The sequence below is a fragment of the Erithacus rubecula genome (genome assembly GCF_903797595.1).
Source record: "Erithacus rubecula genome assembly, chromosome: 1".
Classification (NCBI taxonomy): Eukaryota; Metazoa; Chordata; class Aves; order Passeriformes; family Muscicapidae; genus Erithacus; species Erithacus rubecula.
Window position 1 is genome coordinate 74821744 of NC_136658.1, and position 21783 is coordinate 74843526.

The 21783-nt window shown below is 35.2% G+C and overlaps 1 protein-coding gene across 2 annotated transcripts in view; it reads right to left on the reverse strand.

Annotated features, from left to right (window-relative positions):
* Positions 1-21783, reverse strand: part of B3GLCT (beta 3-glucosyltransferase) — a 43305-nt gene that overhangs the window by 12289 nt on the left and 9233 nt on the right. Inside the window, exons 3-8 of one of the 2 annotated variants that reach the window (XM_079298461.1) lie at positions 20380-20416; positions 17202-17311; positions 7171-7247; positions 4953-5064; positions 2498-2634; positions 1588-1651 (exon numbers count right to left, since the gene is read on the reverse strand). In XM_079298461.1, the coding sequence (XP_079154587.1) occupies positions 1588-1651; positions 2498-2634; positions 4953-5064; positions 7171-7247; positions 17202-17311; positions 20380-20416 (537 nt within the window). Of the gene's footprint in view, positions 1-1587; positions 1652-2497; positions 2635-4952; positions 5065-7170; positions 7248-17201; positions 17312-20379; positions 20420-21783 lie in introns of both variants that reach the window. The other variant, XM_079298460.1, reaches the window with a different exon arrangement.

Here is a 21783-nt window from a genome sequence, read left to right on the forward strand (position 1 = left end):
ATTTCTGATAAACTTAAACATTATACACAATCATTAAAAATAACAGATGATATTCTGTGATTTGTTGTCAATCTTGATTCACACAGGAGGAGCGTAGACATAAAAATGATTTAGGACAGAGAAGATGGTGATTTATTAAATAAATGAGAGTGAATGAAACTGTCTCTAGGGAGATATGAGACTGTGCAGAAAGAATAACTACTGAGCTGAAGTAGGTTATCAATGGCAATAAATTTCAAATGAAACATATGCAAAGACCTGCTAACAGAATAATAAGTGGATGGAAGTAATTTTGTTGGTCAAATGATCAACTTTTTTACTGAGCAATCTGTGGCACATAAAAGGAGTGGGTCTTACTGATTTTTATTTTTTTATGACAATATGGTTAGAGACATTTTTAGTCCTGAGGTAGACTGGAATACTGGGAATATGTGAATGATTTTGTCTTAAAAATAAAGTTAAAATAAAATAACATTGTGAAGCACAGGTTCTGGCATTGAGAAAAATTAACAATAGGAAAAAACAACTTCTTGTCTTTTATCACAGCAAAATGAAAGCTAAGAGAGACTCAACTGGTTTTGAGGAATACATCAGTCAATGAGGGGAAACTATATAAAAGAATGGTTTTGCATAAAACCAAATTTCTTTAAATATGCTACAAATCTCTACTCTATAAATACACCATAGATTTATGTTGTAAATGAGCAGGTTTATGACCATCACAAGATCTGAAAAAGCAGCAGTAGTTTTATGTAAAGGTGTTGTGTTTTTCTGGACCAGAGCAGCAATTTATAGATGCTTTTCAGCATCAGTATCACTCAGTTTCAGGCCAAAATCTTAATCCTGTTCTTCCTTCCTTCTTCTTGACATTCCTTATTCCTAATCTTAATCTTATTTCAGGCCAGAACCTTATTCCAAATTCATCCCTCCTTCTCCCCCTGGTTCAGAAGTTCACTTTGGTGACAATACAAAACCCTGGATGGCACAAACATTCTAAATGCAGAAAAAATAAAAAAGCCTCCAAAAAAGTAGCAGAACTACTCTTTCAGGGCCTCCTTCTCATGTTCCACTCAGTCATTTCACTCACTGTCTGAAATACCTTCTGCCAACCTTTTGAAAGTGTTGTATACCAGAGACAAAAGAAGTATTTCCAGATTTCCACCCTGCAAGTCTCAGCACTGCTTCTTCACACCAAGGTAGATTCCTCAGAGTACTTAATGCAAAGCCCACCATAAGAGTCTGATTCAGAAAGTGAGTGAGGCTGGCTAGAATTGAGAGACCATAACCTCAGTTTATGGTTCATGAATTGGAAGTCTCCTTCCTTACAGAGCAATCCTTAGAAGATACTTTAATCTCTACAACCATGTACACATTCATGTATGAATGCAAGCTTATTAATGAATTTTACTGTGCTTAAAATGTAGCCCTAAAGTATCACAATATTCTAAAGGGAGGAAAAGAAATCTAACATGCCATTGCAAACTTTTAAACAATGTTTAAGAAGAATCTCTTCTTTCCATTATGATCTAACACCATTCAAATATATAACTTTGAGACAATTATTTCTTTTATCACAACACTGCTTACCTCATGCTTTAAATCTATTGTAAAGTCTGATTTGAGTGGTTCACTCTTCAACTTCTTTGCAAGCCTATGCAAATAGAGATGAAGAAATTTAATCAAACATATGAAAAAAATCAATCACTAGTGTATGCAGGAAAGTGTAGCTGGTACTACTGACCATCTTATAAGGGGAAAATAGTAATAAACTGCATTTCTGTATATATTGCCTCAAGAAGCAACTTAAGCTTATTGTATGTATCATTTTGAAAAAAGAAAAACTGAACAGTTGAACAGTGTCTAATGTTAATATTAATTTTCAGCACACACACTTTGATACATTTTTCCTGCACAAGAAGAAAGTTCTCATCTGGAGAAGGTACAGAGTGTGGCATAAAATATTCAAAGGATTAAAAGCAGCAGTGCATTTGAAGCATCAGTATTGATCAGAATCTCAAACTACAGACAATATTCTGTTTCTGTCAATTTCAAAGTATTTAAGGACTTTCAATTCATAAGAACATGCTTGCTATGGTAAGATGCACCCAGCTTCTGAAATCTGTGAACTTTTCAAACCTCATTTAAAAGCACCTAAGGGTCTAAGCTGAAATAAACATGTAGTTTGTCTGCAGAGCATGAGAAACACTTCTAGATTCTTCAATGCAGCCTCTCTGCAACCCAAGAATAAAACCACTGTCTGAGGAAGAATGCATTCTTAAAAGTACAATATGAATTGAACTAGTTAAACAATTAGTACTGGACAACTATTAGCTAGTTGATTTAGGCAGAGTGAAGCAAAATAAATCACATGCACAGCAATGGTACAGAAATCTATTTCTGCACTCTTGCTTAATTTTAAAGTGTTTATAACAATTATACTTGGAATGTGTAGAATAATGGAGAAGAAACAGGATGTGACTTAAAATTCAATTCTTACTTGTTAACAAGTGGAATGCTAAGTGCCCAACCAGCAGCAAAATCTGGAAATTTAAAGACTGTAGGATTTTCAGCAAAGGCATAATGGTGAATTATTGTAGATTCTTCATCATATAATGCTTTACCTAAAAACCACTCCTGCAAAGGAATATAGGAAACAATTTTGTTCATCTACAGCATCCTTTTAGTGAAGATGATGACTGCATTCATGCTGAATAAAGCAAACCTGAAAACAAAAACAAGGGAAGCATATTGTTCACAATATCTGAACAAAAACTGTACTTGGTAAGAAATGAAACTAAAGATTGTTCTCCAAAATCAAACACAGGCTGAATTTTCAAACTCCAGAATATGCCTTGACTTCCACCTGCTCAAAGAACATGGAATCCCAGAGTCACAGAACAGCTGAGGTTGGAAGAGCCTCTTGAGATCATCTAGTCCAATTCTCCTGCTCAAGCAGGATCACCCAATGCAGGTTGTCCAGGACTCTGTCCAGTCATGTTTTGAATAAATTCCACAATCTCTCTGGGCAAGCTGTTCCAGTGTTTGAATTCCCAATCTGACTGCTCTCTAGACAAGGCACTCAGAAGCACTGTATTCAGGAATTCTTACATATCAGTTTTGAATTTCCATCCATCTGGCCTCTTCTATACTAGGGAACTTAAAAAGAGATCTCAGCTGTCACACCCTCACTGTCTCACTACATTTTATGAGTTCTTAGGATTCTCAAAGACAAACTGTTCTTAAGACAGACTTTTAGATATCAACAACTATTAAGTCATTGCTGCCTATCCACTTGGGTTATTCATTCCAGACATTTTTGGGGCTGTAGCCCATCACCCTATTTGGATGTCTGGAAGGGGAGTGGCACATACAATTTGGTTTAACCTTGATCTTTCAAACTTGTTTGAAAGCAGAGTTTGAATCAATCTACTGTTGAAACACAGAATCACAGAGGGGCTGAGATTGGAAGGGACCTCTGGGGATCACCTGTCCCAATTTCCCCAGCTTAGGCAGGGCCAGCTACAAAGCAGGATGCTCAGGACCTGGGCTCATAACTTATATCCAAGGATTGAGACTTCACAATATATTTGGGCCACTGCTCATTCACCTGCACAATAAAAAGGGGTTGCTTGATGTTCAGGTATGATTGCTTGCCTTGAGGTCTACATTTGAAGACATTCCCCACAGTTTTTCAGTTTTACTGCAGCCAGTAATGCCCTTGGTTATCAATGCAGGACATTCTCTTAACATTCCTCCACAGTCTCTTTCAATGCTTTGAAACATCCATTTTCACTCATTATTACATTCAATGCTACACTTGTATCAGTCTCAATTTTTCTGTTACTTATCTCTGCATATCCATATTGAAAAGCTGCAGATTCATCAACAATTCACATGCCCACTGCAGACCTCTTAATGAGATAAACATACACCAACCTTTATTATGCAGACTGCTGAGACTTTAAAGTGAATATTGAAGGAGCTCTGACACAAATCACCTTCAATTGTGTACCTGATGGACTACTACTGTATATAAGAATCAAGGATGGACTGTTACACTAAGATGACAATTATTATGTACAAAAGCAAAATGTTTTATTTTCCTTTTCCTGCAGGTTGGAATGTAATTTGTTATTTTATTAGAATCTGTGTATAATGCAAAGGAGAGAGTAAAATATATTCAGAATATATTCAGTCCTCCATTTTGAAGACCAAATGTTAAAAGGTAAGGCCTCTGAATTGTTATTGTTATTACCATTTTAGAAAAGAACCATGTGCCTGAAAAAGAAGTAAATAAGCTAAAGTGAGTCCTGAAGCAGAATTACAATAAAAAGGCAAAACATATTTCACACACAAGATTTTGGCTTCTTTTATTACAGGCAAAGGACTGACACCAAGGTATTTGTTTTCTTTTTTCCTGAACACTGAAAATTCTAAATATTAACACCTTTCATGTCAGTTGCATTGCCAAATTTGCTTTTGTCCTTGGTAACTGTATTTCTATTTTGTTCTGCAAAACTTTTGGTGCTGTTTTTTTTCCCAGCAGGTACAGAATACTTATCTCCAAGACAGAATGCAAGTAAAACACCCTGCTATTTTACATCAGAGACAAACTAACATCAGTCATTCAGTCTGAGATAATCAGAATTGATAACAGACAGACAGAAAATGGGGAGAAGGGGTCACAAAATAGACTACATCCCTATTTTTATTTATGATACATAATTTTAGGCTATTCATAGAAAAAAAAACTGTTTCTCTGCTCAATTTTAACAGTTCTTCAATAGCATACAAGCATTTGTACTGCTTCATGTTAAATACCTTGCTCTAAGCCTCACCAACAGAAATCAATGCTGCTGATTTAAGGTGTTTGGACACATCTTTTCCAAAATTTGGCAAAACACACACAAATACACTTTAAAAAAAGTCAAATCTCCTAATTTTTATTTCACCTTTGACTTGTCAAATCTTCTGAGTGTTTCTAGCAATTTTATGACTTGTATTCTTGTATCTTCTTCACAGAAGAAAATCCATGAGGAGTTCCTACCATAGGTAAGAGAGAAGCTAAAAAAAGAAAGAAACATTTTACTAATAAGGCAGCTTATGAAAAAAATGGGAAATTTAAGCCACATTCCCCAAATATAAATAATTTACTACAAATTATTCAGTTACACAGAAGCAAAAAAATTTACTACTGCTTTAGAATTACACATCAGAGGACTACTGTGAATGGATAAAGATATTGACTCTGTTGCTATCTGTTTATAAAGCACCAGTTATTCCCAAAAAAAAAGGGAGCAGAGATACATAAAGAATTTCCATTCAGAAATGTGCATCAAAACAGACCTGTATTAATTAATAACATCCTAATGGAAAAAACCCTACAATCTTTATTTGGCCAATTTCTTTTGCATGGCTTTTGGGAATGTTTCCCAAGGCTAAGTAATTAAGGTCTCCAAGAGAGTCTTATGGAGACCACAAAGTTTGGAGTTCAGACTGCAAGGAGACATTAGAGATTCCCAGATAAGATCCTGTTTTGGATAATTTTTTAAAGGGATTTCTTCTCTGCTGAATGAACATGGTTACTTACCCAGGCCTTCTGGGCACAGTAAGGATACTGTGTCATAACACACCCACTGATTGCATCCTCTGAAATTAAATATTTTGTCCAACTTAACCTGTGTCCAAGAACTAAAAATTAGGAATTTTCACAACTGCTTAGAGACCTCCTTATAAAGGCTGACAACTACAGGACTGAGAAATATATTCTTTTGAAAGCAGTTTTTTTTATACAGGTGCATCTTATATCCCAATTAAAAGCATCATCAGCTGCTGCAGGATGTGCTGAACTGTCTCCATCCTCTTTTGTCCATTGAGAAAACAAAACAATACAAGCTTCAGAACATCAACTCACTTCTAAATTACTCCATGTCTTCATTCACCAAAAGTACTAAGTGAAACAGTACATGCAAGGAAATTCATATTCCAGAAATCTGAAGTTGGAATCCTCTACTTAAGATTCCTCTTCTGATTTCTAAAGTATTTTCTTCTGCTTTCTCACACAAATGAGCATTGCATTTTTTATTTTAGTTTTGCTATCTTATAAGATTTGTATCTGTAAGCCTTGTCACCAAGACATAAATAATTCAGAAGAGGAACCACAAGGTCATGGAAACAGGAGCTAAGCAGGGGAAAAAAAGGAAGATGATTGATAGTTTGAACATCACCTTCCAGTTTTTCAATTTAATTCAAATCTCTTTTGCTATTTTTCACAGTTTACATACATCTCAAAGAAAGCCACTATATAAACACTATTTTCATTTTTTTACACACAAAGCAATGGAAAGCAGAAGGAAAAGTATCCTTTCCTGCAACCACTCTGACATAAAAACCTCACCCTGAATAAGTCTAATAAATTACATTAACTAAATTAAACCTCAAGAGGCTGCAGATTTCAAATGCAAGCTTCAGGCAAAAGATAGTGTTTAGTACCATGGAGCTTCAGGATTTCTGAAACAAAATCCTTGTTTCCTGACAGTTTGCAAGATGCTGCCATGAAAATGCAGCATGTCTTCCTTGGAGCCATCTGCATAAGCTAAGAAGAAAAGATACTTGGGACTACCTGTCTTTTCTGATCATACTAATATGAAAATTTGCCATATAAGCATCTAAAAAGATGCTGAAACCTACAACTTCTCTACAACTTCACTAGAGACATACAAACTCTTCCAAACACTATAAGCAATAAAATCCCCAAACAAGTATTATGATCTCATTTTTACAAATTTATTCTACTTCATTCAGTCAAGTAATCTGAAAGGTCAAAATTTCTGTAATACCTCATACCTTACACTGTAAGAACTGGGGACCAAATAGAAAAATACACATTTAAAAATGCTGTTTCTTTAGACTAGTTTGCTTCCCTAATAATTTTAAAATGTACTGGGATTTGATCAGTTAAATTGTATTATTATTGTTCTTTTATTTTAAATAGGCTTCTTTGATTTAATTAAGTTTATCAGAAAATTGCTTTGTAAAACAAACAAAAAAGGAAGTACAGGAAGAAAATTAAAATATAAGCTTGCAACTCCCATTAAAAAAATTTACTTCTGAAAAAATAGGTCTGAGTAACAAAAACTTCTGAAAATAACTGGTATTCATTACACTTACTCTTTCATTAATGGCAATATTGTCCATGCACCTTCATGCCTGTCGATCTGATGAATAAGCAGAACTGTAGGCAATTCCTTTAAGACAAATAGAAATATTCCCATTAAACTTGAATTATATGTGTTTTCTTTCTAAACACCAATTAATCTTTAAAAACTTTTTCTGGAAAAACTTAGTTTTCATTGGTTTTGACTGGCAAGTAGCCCTGAAGAATAGATGACTTAGGATGGTATGAAACAAGGTGACCTGCAGGATGGGGATAGTGCTTCTTCCAACTCATAATTTCTTAATTGCCTTTTAGTTATAAAGCTAACAGACTTCAGGTTAAATGCTTTGCATAAGAACTCATGTAATCTATATATCATGGTAACCTTCTTGCCATACCATCAAATCCCATACTGTAAAGAAATACTTATAAATAATGTAGGGTGTTCTACAAAGGCTTCCTTTGGACAAGCATGTTACACACAGCTTAAGAGAGAGTTCTAACACTCCTTACTTTGAGCTGAGCTTTGACCTGTCACACTAACATCATGACAAAAACCCATGGATTTACACAAAAATCAAAATGAGGAGTTAGCTTTTTTTTTTTTTTTTTCCTTCTATTTCTGAAAGATGAAAGTAACTTTCCTACAAAGGGAAATATTTCTCTTAAGTTCCTTTGCTCTTTTGTTACTTGCAATCCTTTTGATGTGGCAGATCCCAATGTCTAGCAGATAAGCTATCATTCTGGGGTAGTTCCCAAGAAAGGACCATTTAAACACAGCCTTCTGATAAACCAAACTGCTTGATTTGTAGTACATGTGGAAAGCTGGATAGAGATACATCCCTTAACACACAGGGGTTACTGACAGTGCCCACAGGAGCATGGGACTCACCACAGCATTCAGGGCAGCAGCACTTTGGGCTGGCACCAAACTTCACATGAGATGCTCAGGAGAGAGCAAAAGGTCAGCAAAAGGGGGACCATGCTCATTCAACCCTCCTCTTTCCCTTTTTCCTCTATCCTAGCTGAAACCAGGATAAGGGGGAAAAATCATCGCTAAGTACAGGGGAAAAAAAAGAAGTTGGTCACTTGTAACAAATTGCTGCTCAGGACACTTGTCCAGCCAAGCCCTGCTCTGATCACTGCAGCCTGTCCTATCTCCTCCTTAAATTCCATTTCTAACTCCTGGGCAAGCAGTTTTTTGTGTCTGCATTTGTAGGTCTTTGTTCCCACATCCAGAGAGAGGACCATGGATTATAGGGGTGCACCTGTCTCCCCAGGCCCCAATCCTTTTCCACTTAGAGCTTGCATGTGCCAAGCACTCCTGATTGATGAATGCATTTTGTGAACTATGCCATTAACATAAAATTCACACCTGAACACAAAAATAATTTATTTTCTAAGAAAAGCTGAAAGATAAAGTTTACACTGTTTGCTGACTCTGTCAAGTTTACTTTAAATCCTTTTTAAGGGCACCTAAAAATACATAAACCCTCCAAATTTCATAAGCTAAAGAAAACATCTCTACTACTCTAAGGAACAACTGTGTCTCTCAGGAATGCATTAATCTCATAGAAGAATAAGCATTCATGCTACTGGAAGACTCAAATTGAAAACAAACAATGACAAAACTCTAATTTGGAACAGGATATTCACCTACATCTCAAAAATCAGCATTTCTGATTTATGGTTCCAGTTCAAGCCAACCTAACAAATATGCTTCTGCTTGTTTTCAACTTACTGAAAAGTCAAAAGTTTAGAGTTTTTTTGAGGAAGTGGCCAATCTTGGTCATAGTATTCTCAACATCTTGCATTTCACTAAAACGTGAAATTGATAAAATTTACTTTGGTATAATTTTATCTTTATTGATTTTATTTCTCAGATTTATTGATTTATTTTTAGTTTTGGTATAAGTTTATGGTAAAACCATAAAATAATGCTTACTTAGGAGACTGCAGATAAGAAGATAAAAGGACAGACCTCTGTCTTTACAAGAATATGTATTTTTAGACACTTAGAAACCCTACAGTTATGCTAGTATTTGTAGGCAGCCATGTATTTAATGTACAATAGGATCCAGATAAAGAAAAAAGCAGTTAATAATAATATACTCAGTGTCTCTATTACACTGAAGGCTGAGAACTGGATTAATTTTAGATAAAAACAGCATTTATCCATGCAAAAGGTACAAAGTAAAATACTTAATCTAAGTAGTTAAGTACCATATACTCAATTATCTCCTCTTTAACAAAAAACCCAGACATTTCCTTTGTGCAGAGCAAAAACGATAAAGAAACAGCACTCTCTCTTGAGCTAATCCCATACTTTTACAAGGTATCTTTTATCTTTGACAATCTCATAAACTCGCTCTCTTTCTCTATCCAACTTTCTGTAAAGCATGAAAATACATGTCCTGCACGGTCCTTTCCTTCCACTCACCTCTAACCATGCATTGATTCTAATTTAATAAAGGAGATGCTTAAAACACACTGTATAGATCTAAACCAGCCTCCTTCAAAAATACAGGGGGATTTCTGTTGATTTTCCTTTCTCATTTTTACTTTGAACCTAGTGGAACTGGGCTGACCTATTTGTTTTATTTATTCTATCTTCAGTATAGAGACAGAACAAAAAAGCAAAATGTACCTGGTGTCAGCTTTGAGGAGTGGAAGGGCATCTGCAGTCAAGGAAATGAAATGTAACTTGCACACTGTGTCTATCTCATAAAACTCTCCTACAAATGCATCCATGGCCATTCACTGGTTATTCTAGCTTGAAACTGTTGTTTCCACAGTCACAATGCACATGTGTTTTCACACATACCAACATTTTTCATATGCCATAAATAAAGTATCTTGTAATTTAAATAAGATTGAAGACTGAGAAACTACCCTCCCATCTTAGAGAACTGAGATGACTTTAAAGGCCAAAATCAAGGAATGGAATTCCTTGTGGTCTGAAATACAGTATGAGACATTTTTACTCCAAATATCACCTACTCTATCAGCACAGTGAGATCAGCAATACCTGCCACAGATTACAATTGCAAACTTTACACAAATAAAAACCTAAGTGTGAATAAAGGGGTTAGATTCACATTTTCAAGCCAATCCTAAAAAGACACAGACTCATTTTACCTTAAAATCATCTAGTATTTTAAATATGAAAATGCTAATGACAAAATCAGTTTCACACCAATTCATAGAGAGAACTACAGTTCTTGAATCTAAATATATCTAAATATTGAATCATAACCAAACCTTGCCCTAAGTGTAGTGTCTAGTGAGAACATGCTTCATTGGAACACAATTCAAACTAGATCTTGCTCAGCACAGATAATTATATGTCCTGTGTAACATGATTTTGCAAGTGTGACACAGAAACAGAACTGGGTGAAATGCAAAACACGACAGCAACGTGTGCATTGTTCTGCTACTGAGCCACCTGAGCATAGCAAAAGCCCATCTTGTAATACACTAGAGAAAAATAGTGTAGAGGAATTTGCTCCTAATGAGTCCAGTTTGCTGCCATCTAGGTGTCTTGCATAAATCATCTCTGTGCTTTGTGAGCTTATTAAGCTGCCTCCTGAAGCCCAGAGCCAAGGGGCAGGAGTGGGGATCTTAAACCCTGAGCACTGCTGCTGAACTGCACAGCTACAGAATTAGAAATGCCTTCCTGTCTCTACATACCCTACAAACATGTAACAAGCATGTAATTTTCCCTACTCTCTTATATTCTTTTCAGTAATCAATCCTAAGACACGTTCAGAGCTAGCCTACCTTCTCAGCCTTCCCTTGGGAGGTTAAATAAGCCAAGCTCTTACAGTCATCTGTTATGACTACTTTGACAAAGTAGAGATGTGAAATACATACTGAAGTCTCCCTACAGCTTTATTTTCAAAAACATGCCAATTCTGTAGACAACCTGAAGGATTTCTAAAAGAAAGTAATCCCAATAGCAATAGTAAAAGAAAGTAATAGCAAATCTCCTACCTCTAAACCCAGTGGGTCAGACAATTTGCTGGGAATTGCCAGCTTCAAACAATATATCAAACACTGCATCTTCTCTATATTCTAACAATTCTCTTAAATATTGAAAATTACAATACACATTGCAAATATTTTTCGTATTTTAAAGACATAAGTATCAATTTCATCCAAGAATCCAGGACTAAATATTATTTCAATAATCCCATCCAAATTAAAGTCACGGATGATTTAAAGCACTATTTTACAATATCACTGTAAAGGAACTTTGCTTCTGTTTAACATATCAGCTGTTTAGGAGCTTCTCCAATGTTGCCCAATCCTTTTAATTCCTTGCTCTATTTCTCCCTTTAGGTTTCTTTCATAGAACTGTAGAACAGTTTTGAGTTGGAAGGAAAGTTTAAGGACACCTTCAGCTACATCAGGCTGCTCAGAGCCCTGACCAAAGTGATGTTAAATGTTTCCAGGGATGGGATATCAACTGGCAAACTGCCAGGGTTTCACCAACATCACTGTAAAAATTTCTCCTTATGTTGAGTCCAAATCTACTCTCCTTTAGTTTAAAAACTTTACCCTTTCCTTATCATTACAGGCCCTCTAAAAAGTCTGTTCCCATCTTTCTTTATAAGCCCCTGTTAAGTACTGAAAAGACACAATAAAGTGTAAAAAAAACCCACAACAACAAACCCCATGTTTCTAATAAGGCATGGTTTCCAATAATCTTTTGCTCCTCAGGAAGCCAAAAGTAATAAAATATAATGTAGTATTTTCATTAGAGAGAATTCCTACTTCTGTTCTACTCTCAGATCCCCTGTTATAACTTTAAAAAAACCTGAGTTTTCATAATGTATTACATATCATTTCAGAGAGTTCACTGAAAGGTCATAGCATTACCCTGCTTTTACAAATCAAGAGAAAGTACTGTGTGCAAATTAACAAATTAGATCTTCTTTTACAACAAGACAAATAAAAAGATGTGGAAAAAATCTGGAAAATTTTTGAATGCTTATTATAAATGCTACCACAGATGTGTGTAATAAGACAGTAGCCTAGGATGACAACAACATATTGAAGTAAAGTGCCATTTGTTTGCTCTTCCCTTGAGCGAATAAAAAGCAACAAGGAATAATTTCTCCATAGCTCACAGTTTACAAAAATTCTAAATAAATGTTATTCTACAAACAGGCATGTGGTATACAGCACATTGCTATTATTCATGAAAGCCAATATTAAAGATAAACCATTATAATTATGTTGCCAACTGGTCTGAGTAAGATGCTTGTTTAGAATGTGTTTAAGATAGGATTCTAGAATTGTAGTTGATAATATTAGTCTTTAAAGTGGGTTTTTACTTAAAAGCAAAATCTTTGTCAAGCCCAACTAGTGCATAAAAATACTTCAGATTGGATATAAAGACAGATTTCTTCACTGAAAGAGCAATTAAGCATTGGAACAAGCTTTCCAGGGCAGTGCTGGAGTCATCATCCCTGGAAGTATTCTAAAAACTGGCAGATGTGGCACTCCCTGATATGGTTCAGTGGTGTGGTGGTATTCAGTCAAAGACTTGATGATTTGGAGATCTTTTTCAACTTTAATGATCTGTGATTCAAGCAATGAAATTAAGCAATTTATGGGGTTCAGATGCTACTTTTTAAGATCAGCAAGATTAGCAGCACAAGTAGATTTTTATATTCATGGCAAGCCTGAAGCATCTTGCACTAACTGCAAGATTGAGACAGTTGTCTCCCAAGCTAAATCAGTGTGATACATGGGGAAACAGGTGCTTTCCCCACAACAGGCTCTGGCCAAGTAAATCTGATACACCTTTTCTAACTAGGGAAGAAGGGAAGGAACAGCAGAGCAGAATGAAGCTTCCACAAGGCAAGACATTTGGCAAATGCATTTCAAGTACAAGTAAAGATGCTCAGGAGAATTTACAAGAACAAAACAGCTGTCACCAGGTAATGATTTTAATCTGATGATTTAGTAATTCTAGTCTCATGTATACTTGAGTGCTCTATTCAGAGATGACTGAGCAATTTTAATATTGCCAACAGCAGTGGAGGAAGAAGTTTTATAGCAATCTCTTATTCTTCACCAAGAAAAGAAATACTTTAGTAAAACGGGTTTGTTCAAATCCTATTAAGTATGCAGAGATTGCTGCTGAAGAGGCTCAGACACTTAGCCTAAAGCACTTTAAACTTCTGAGTTTTTTGTATATATTTTGCCCTGACAAGACATCTCTGTGAGATGACAGGTCCTATTTTCTGCATTTAAAAAGTGAAGGACGTTACCACATCTTTGATTGGTAAAAGTAGCAATATAAAAATGGTATATGATGTGTAAGGCAGGGCTGAGGGCAGCCCATTCATCACTGCTAAAACATGTAAAAGATCTCATTAGTGCAGAATTATCTGACTTCTACCAATTCCTTCAAATCTGCTGAGCATCCATTAGAGGAAAACGATCCTGTTCACCTTCCAGCACTAAGTGTAGGTAACTTTTACAGTTTCAACAGTTAATGAGCTAGACATCAATTTTGCTGATAATAAAGCCTAGCAATTGTCAAAAGGATGCCAGTACCTTTGCAGAATGAGAAGCAAGGGCATATTAGAAAGTCAAAGATCAAACAATTAAAGCAAAAAGCTAGGAGAACAGCTGGAGGAAAGCAAAGATAAAACAGAAGTCCCTCAAATGTGTAAAGCCCTGCAAGATGACCTTGAAGGGATTTAAGACAACTCTGAAATATATTTGCAGAACTAAGAGGTAGCTTCTGTACACCTTTCCTGGAACACTTTCAAAAAGTGTGAATTCTGGAATGAAGCTCCAGAATGAGAGTTGCACTTTAAAATGCAAATCTTAAAAGGAATGATGCATTATAATGAAAAACAAAGAAAAATTACCAAGAGTATACTGATACTAGGAAATGTATGCAAGCAAGATAAGTAACACAATATAACACAAACACAGGTGTTAATGTGAATAAAAAAGTTGAAATAGGAACTTCATACACTCACCACTTAAATGCACACCCTTATTAGGTTTTTATACTGCAAGTTCTCCCCTCATAAGTGTAGTTTTATGGACAGATTTGGAAAAGAAAAGTAAATATGAAAGTAGTGGATGATGCTGCAAACACAAGAAAGAATGAATCCTTGTAAAAAGAAAAAAAAAAAAGTTGTTGCTAGGAGGGAAACAAAGGGCACACTGTCACTTTACACAAAAAAATCAAAGGGAACTGATCTAGTAATCCTGAGAAATCAAAAAGTTGAAAGCTTTTGAAGTTAAAGCATATTTGTTTTAATTTTAAAAAATAGGGTTGATCTTGATATGGTGGATAACCTTGCCATAAAGACAAATTATTGTAGACACAGAGATGGAGGGGCAGGCCCAACACTTCACTTAAATATAATCTGTTAAAACTTGTTAAAAATGCAGGATCAAAAAATGAATTGCCTGATCAGTCTCAGCGGGAAAGTGGCTTTCATGAAATGGGAAGCCATTACAGGAAGGAGAGAAGTAAACAGAGTTTTCATATTAGAATAATGAATATGAGCAAGTAACTGAAAATTGAAGCGATATATTATAGATTGCATTGAATTTATGGCATTAATTTTGAAAAGTCTCAAGAAAATTATGTCTATTTTATCTAAATATGCAAATCACTTTAAAAACAACTCAGTTGCCTTGAAAAAGAAGTTATTCCACTAAATCTTATAACTACAACATTATTAACTTGTATATGAGCTTTTCAGTAAACTCAGACCTACTCCAAGAATTGTTGGATAATTTTAACTGTAGAGCTTGTTTTAGGTCAAGTAAAGGAATGTAGGCCCATTGATTTGTGGAATGCACATCTCATGGAATGAAATAAGGAGAATACAGTCCAAGAAAAACATCTTCAGAGTTGTTTCTATCATAGCCTGATAGTGTTGAAAATTTGAAAATTTCAGGTAAGATACAGATGTCAGAATACAGTGAATTCTGAATATGTTGGATTCTGAATACAGGAAATAGTATTAAACACTAACAGAGGACTACTTTGGAAAACAGAATTTCAGGTAGCTTCATTCCAGCATCTGAAAGCAAATGTGAAAACAGAGCTGGAAGAACTTCAGAAGACATTAACTCACCCAGAATGTCTCACTAGCAAATTAAGGAAAAAACAAGACAACTGCCTACAAATACCCTGAATAGAGACGGCCAAAACATCAGCAGGAACAATTTGGAGGCAGATCATTCCAGATAGGAATATGGTGATGGTTAGCATATATACATTAAAATTCAAGCAAACTTATGTAGCTTTTTTCCCCCCTTCCCAATCCCTTAACAGAAAAATCTTCCATATTATTAAAACAGTGCAATGCTGCCATCAGTACAGCCTAGGCAGTTAAAACTGGTTTTTAAAGCACATATGCCATGCCCAATGGTCACTGGCACATTGGCAACAGATTTTGTGGCCATGAGCCTAATGCCACAATAAAATAATGCTGACATGGGCACTAAGAGGCTTTTCAACATCAGAGATCAGCAGCTAAGACACTGAGTTACAATTAATTTGTGTTGAAAGCAGAAAAACAGAACCTGGTGTAGCCATGATCTTGTAAGATAACAAAGACACTGAACTTCTGAGGCACAGACTAGTGGTACAGCCAGCTGGGTTTCTGATCATCCTTGCTCCTGCTGCACTTCAGGAAACAGGATTTTGCATAAGGTACAACTCTGATTACAAAAAATGTCACCTCTCTCCCACAAAACATGCTTATATTCTAACCTCACTGAAGCCACTTGTATTTCTACTTACTGAACTTTTCATTGCTCATATTTTGCAACATCAATTACAGAACTCAACTAAAATCCTAGGGTTTAACAACTGACACCATAATCCTCTCTTCACACATTGTATCTGAACACTTGTCTCAGTTCCAAAGAGGACTCTGAAAGAGCAGAACTCTGCAGAACAAAGGCTGTTCACATGACTGATTTCATTAAGGGATTAAAAATTGCATTTAGAATGGATTTATTTACAACAGGTTTGATAAGCTTGGATAAATGAAGCCTAAAACATCAAGCAATCTGATTTAGGCACTATAAGACTAATGTACACAAGACAATTTAAATCAGATTTATTTTTCCTTTACAACAAAGAGCATGGAAATGAAAAATAGGTTAAATAACCTCACAGCAAGCTATTCCATATCAGGGGATGAATGCCACTCATTTTTTTTTCCTTAATTTTATAAAAGACAAAAAAAATAAAGCATTGTTTATGCACACTGAAATTTCAGTGTAAGTTTCTTAAAAAGCTCTTCTCCCTAGGCTTAAGCTTTACAAATCAAATCTCACATTAGAATGTAAAGTACAACATGCAGCTCTTAGGTCAGTGTGATCCACCAGCAGGTCAAGGGCAGGGTGCTCAGCCTGCAGATGGGTGGCAGAGGAACAAAGGATAGTTAGGGAAGGTACACAGAGGGACAGGGGCAAGAGAGGTGTGAAGGACTGCTGCTGCAAGAATGGGAGAATCCTGCCTTAGGAATTTAATGTCCACACACATTTCTGTTCTACTGCCACAATGTCACAATTGTGTAAGGGACAAAATCTACATTACAGCACATTCACTGGCTCTATTAAAATACCTAAAATTATACTAACTAATAATTAAATTGTTATTTCTTCACTTCATAAAGAATGAATCCTTTTTTCCTTCCTTTTTTTTTTGTAATCACACTACAATCATATTGGAAAACTGCCTTCTGCCAAGTCTTTCTTATCACTTTTGCACCAAATGCCACCCAAACAATAACAGCCATTACACAAAAAGGTTAGGAGTTGAAATTAAAAGTAGTGATAAATCACAGCATACAATCAGTAAATAACCACTGAAATAGTTTTCTTATAGGCACACAGAAAGCAATTTACTAAAAAATAGAATGGATTCGAAAAAAGGCACAACAAACCCAAATATTTTTAGTAAAATATGGTAACAGCATATATAAAAAGGTGCACCTAAATATGATATCATATGATATATATTATATATTATATTATCCCAACATACCTTTCCAAGATCTACAGCCTGTTTCAAAATATCTCTTTTTAGATCTTCTGCTTTCTTGGAATGGAAAGAATTACTTTGACTCTGGATGACAAATACTATTCCCTTTAATTCTGTAAACAAGAAAATAAGAAGATTTAAAGATAAAATTAATTATTGGCTGATTTGCTTCAAAGCTAGTGAGAACCCAGGTGTGTGTAGGAATCTATTACACAGTGAGCTATTCCTTTAATTCTAAAAAGGCATTATTTAACACACACACACACAAACATACACACATCCAAACCAGTCCTTTTCAAGATTAATTTTAAAAGAGCATGGCATGACTGGAAGATGTGCAGCAGTTAATAGTAGCCACATTCATGAGGTTGCTTTTTCTCCAGTACACCAGCAGTCCTCATCACCAGAGTTAAAAGGTGTTCATCACAGACCAGCACCTCCCCTCTCCAGGAAATGCATGAACATGAAAGAGAAAAGCTGCTTCCCTAAAAAAGAGTTTAAAATCCTACCCAGAAACAAACATCAGGTGGAGAGACACACACACAAGGACACTGAGCTGACACTCTTATCTAATATGACAGCATCAGTATCTCACACGTGTCTTCACAGGGTTTAAAGGCATCCTAACCAAAAACTTTAAACACAAGAGAAGACTGAGAGAAATTTAAAATAAAATAATGAAGTAGCTTTGCAAACATTTATGGATTATAAAAGTGCATATTATGAAATACAAATAGATGACAAAGCAGGTAGCCAAATTTTCTTGATGATAGAACAATCCCTCGATACTGGGAAATCCTAGAAAAACAGGAAGATATGATCCCATTCAGAAACAGAGCACAGCAGATAGCAACAGAGGATGAGGAGATAAAAGGGAGAGGACAGATGCCTTTTCCAGAACTCTTACCAAGTTTCAGCTATGCTGTTTAACCCACTCACGACCATTAACTAAGTATCACTCAATGAGGAGGAGCAACACACCATACTGAAACTTCCCTTCCTTTGGCCACAAAGGCCGGAACTTAACAGATATTATGTAGAAAGTGTATCAGGAAACTCAGAATACAACAACTTAAGACAGCACCATATGGAAAGAAACTAATGCTCAGGAGATCTGTGCAGAATGATGAAAGTTGTGGAGAAGAAACAAAGTTCACATCAAAAAAAAAAAAAATAAACCAAACCAAAATACCCTCATTTGGCAAATAGAGTAAAATGCGTGATGGCAAATAGAGTAAAATGCGTGGAACAAAGATGGAGAAAAACTGGAGGAAGAAAGAAAGAAGGAAAGCCTGAAAAAGGAAAGAAGTAATCACAAAGGATTCACTGAGTCCATCCAGAAGGATCACAAGGAAAGCATTGTGAACAGAAAGAGCATTAACCACAAATACCTGCACTGAGGTTATGAGAAGATTGCTATGTCCAACACCTGAGAATCAATTGCATTGTTTTGTTCCTCTCAACAGTTATTTGTTAATGTAGACCTATGACAGCTCAAAGCTACAGTTAGATGGTTTTCTACTTCTCCCTCAATTTATTAGCTTACTCATCAAGACATTGTCAAATTATTTGAGGTTTCTGGTGGTATGTTGCAGAGATGGAATAAGCATTGGTTTAGATATCAGTATTCATTTCACATTTTTCCCATACAGTGTAGGAACCAACAGTTCATGCTCTGAACCACCAAACAAACTGCTTAAAAATCCCATCCATAATAAAAGCTTCTGAATAGCAAGTAATTGCTGCCTAGCAAGATCTTTGTTAGATTTCCTGTGCAAAAATTAAAGTTGGTGTGAAAATTAAAACTACACTTATTTGATGCTAATGAGAGTCAAAGGGCTAAATCTATATGCACAACACAAAAAACACCCACAGAGACAAAAAGCAAACATGACCTTGTTTTTAAATAATTGCTGGTTTAGTACCAGTATATGTACAGATTTGGAAGCATCCGAATTTCACTTTGTTTCATTTATGGTACATTTAACAAAACCTGTGATATTCCACAACAGCATACTTTCTAGGAGTGAGAAAGCATCTACTTTTATTATTAAATCAAATGGAAATAGTTTCCTTTGCTATAGGTAAAGTAGTTAATGAAAGACATATTCAGTGCATGAAAATGTCAACAGAAAATAGTTAAAATATTGAGCACCTCAGTTTTTTTCTCAAGCTAAGAAACATCCAATGAAGCCAGAGAAAGAGCTTTTGAAAGATTAATCTCCAAAAGTGATACTGATCTGTACATAACAGTAAAAAAGAGAAGAATGAATTATCAGAGGAACTAAGAATACCAAGAACTACATTGTTTCAAGCCCTTATGTTTTACCTTTAGAAATGGGTTAAAAGGCCTAAAAACCCCACAAAATACCACAAACCAAAATAATTTTATTAGGGAGAGGCAAAAAAAAATGATGTATTGCATCAGACCAGCAGTCCCTCTAGTCCAGTATATTTTTTTAACCGTAGTAATAGGAAAGAGTACTTAGGGACACTAAAACCATCACTTTTCTCCAGTGCTCCTCATACTCTCACAGCATTGACAAATATTATCTTAGAAAATGCCAGAAGACAGACATAATTAAGTTGGATCCTTTTAGAACAAGCAGAGCCAAGTCCTGAGGGTTTAGCAGTGAGAAGTCTGTGGTTACAGTGCACAGAATGAAAGTCAGGTCTGTTAACTTCTTTGCCAGGACATCAGACTTGTCTTCAGAGAAGGCAGAACCTTGCAGAATTTTTATTCTCATCATTTATCACTTGTTGAGCAGCAAAAACTCATTTTACAACTATTTTATCTGTAAATGTTTGACCTGTTTCTTAAATACTTGCTTCTAGATATTACAAAGTTATTATAATTTGTTGCAAGCAATTGCTAATAACCCTAGTTATTACAAGTACAATTAGAGCCCAACAGAATGGTAAAAATTCAGTTTCATCTTAAATTGTTACAAGAACAGCTACTAAGTATCATAAAATTTTATTTCAAACCAAAGTGCACTACAAAAAGCAATTCATCCTTTTCACAGTGCAAGTGCACATGTTCACAAAAAACTGAGCTACAAGAACTGCAAGTACAATCAAAGATTTAGGATCTCCTGTTTGATGAGACCACATGAACCAAGAAAAGAGAATTAAAAAAAAGAATCAAAGTATTTGTGAAACAACATTATATTCTGCTTACCTCTGCCTATTTTACTAGTTGTTCTACTTTTTTCAGACTTCTAGAAGAAAGAAAGAAAAAAAAACCCATGTAAGAATATACACAAAGCCTCCAATATTTTTACAGAAATACACTGGGAGTCAAAGAACTTGTCAGATTATAAATGCATACACAGAGGTTTTTACTCAAAACTCGATATGAAAAATAAAGTAAAATGTTATTCTTCATCAAAAATTGCAAAAGTTATCCTAAACACTTTCATACTATTACTCAGAAAATACAGTAAGAGTAAGGAAAAAAAAGTGAAAATGCTTTTGCATTACTCAATTATACCAGAATTCTTTAAATTATTACCAATAATGTCTTTTTTCTTTTTTTCCTTATTATGTATCTCTTAAGTGATAAGTTTGAAATATGGAGCTCTACAATAAAAACACACCTGTTCAGTGTGGAAAAAAACCCAACACACTCTATTAATTTAATTTACCATCAGAACACAATTCTTAAAGGAAGACTCAAATGCAATTTATATCAAGACAAATATCAACAGGTGTTTGCACATATTATGACTCCACAGGAATTTATTCAGGTATCCCAAACATCAGGTATCTCTGCACTGCTCAGAAAATTGTAGGAAGGAAAACAGAGCCTTCATTTGATGCACAATTTATCCCAGGTGACAGCACCCCAGAGCTTTGGTTTGTCCATATGAAAAATCAAAATCATCTTTACTAACTGCATAAGGATGCTGTAGGATTTATCTTGGTTCCAGTGTTTCAAGAAATGCCATACATATCCTCAGCAATAAGCTCATACATAATTTTCCGGCTCTTGAGACAAGTTCTATTTTTAAATACTTAGCCCCCTCAATTTCTAAAATATCAGATCTATGCAATCCTTTCAGCTCTACTTGCATTGGATGGCCTTTCCTCTGACTTTTGCACTGAAATGAATAAACTCCAACTTTCCTGGTAGCCATCTGTAAAACCTTTTTAAAAACTACTGCAACTCCATCCATTCTTATGACCCTTTTCCTGCTGCCTGGGTCAATAAAGTTTAAAAGACTTCTTATAAGATTAATTTATTTTGATATATAGAGGACACTGTCATTATATAGCACAGTAAGTTAACATTTTAAGCTAACATGTACAACAAAAAAGATTGATTTTTTCCATTAACAAAACCCAGGTGTTTTGTGGTACACTGTATGAAGAACAAGACATATTTAAAATTACTTTTATTAAAACACAAGCAAATTGTTGCCTTTTATATTCCTGTTCATGTTATTTTTAAGAAAAAGGGCAGAAAAATATATTTTGGCCTGAAGAGTTCTAGGAAGCACCTCTGATTTCATCTGAGAGAGGGTTTTGAAACTCTAAAATGGTACAAAAGCCTTCATAAATTATGTCCTGTATAAGAAGGGTA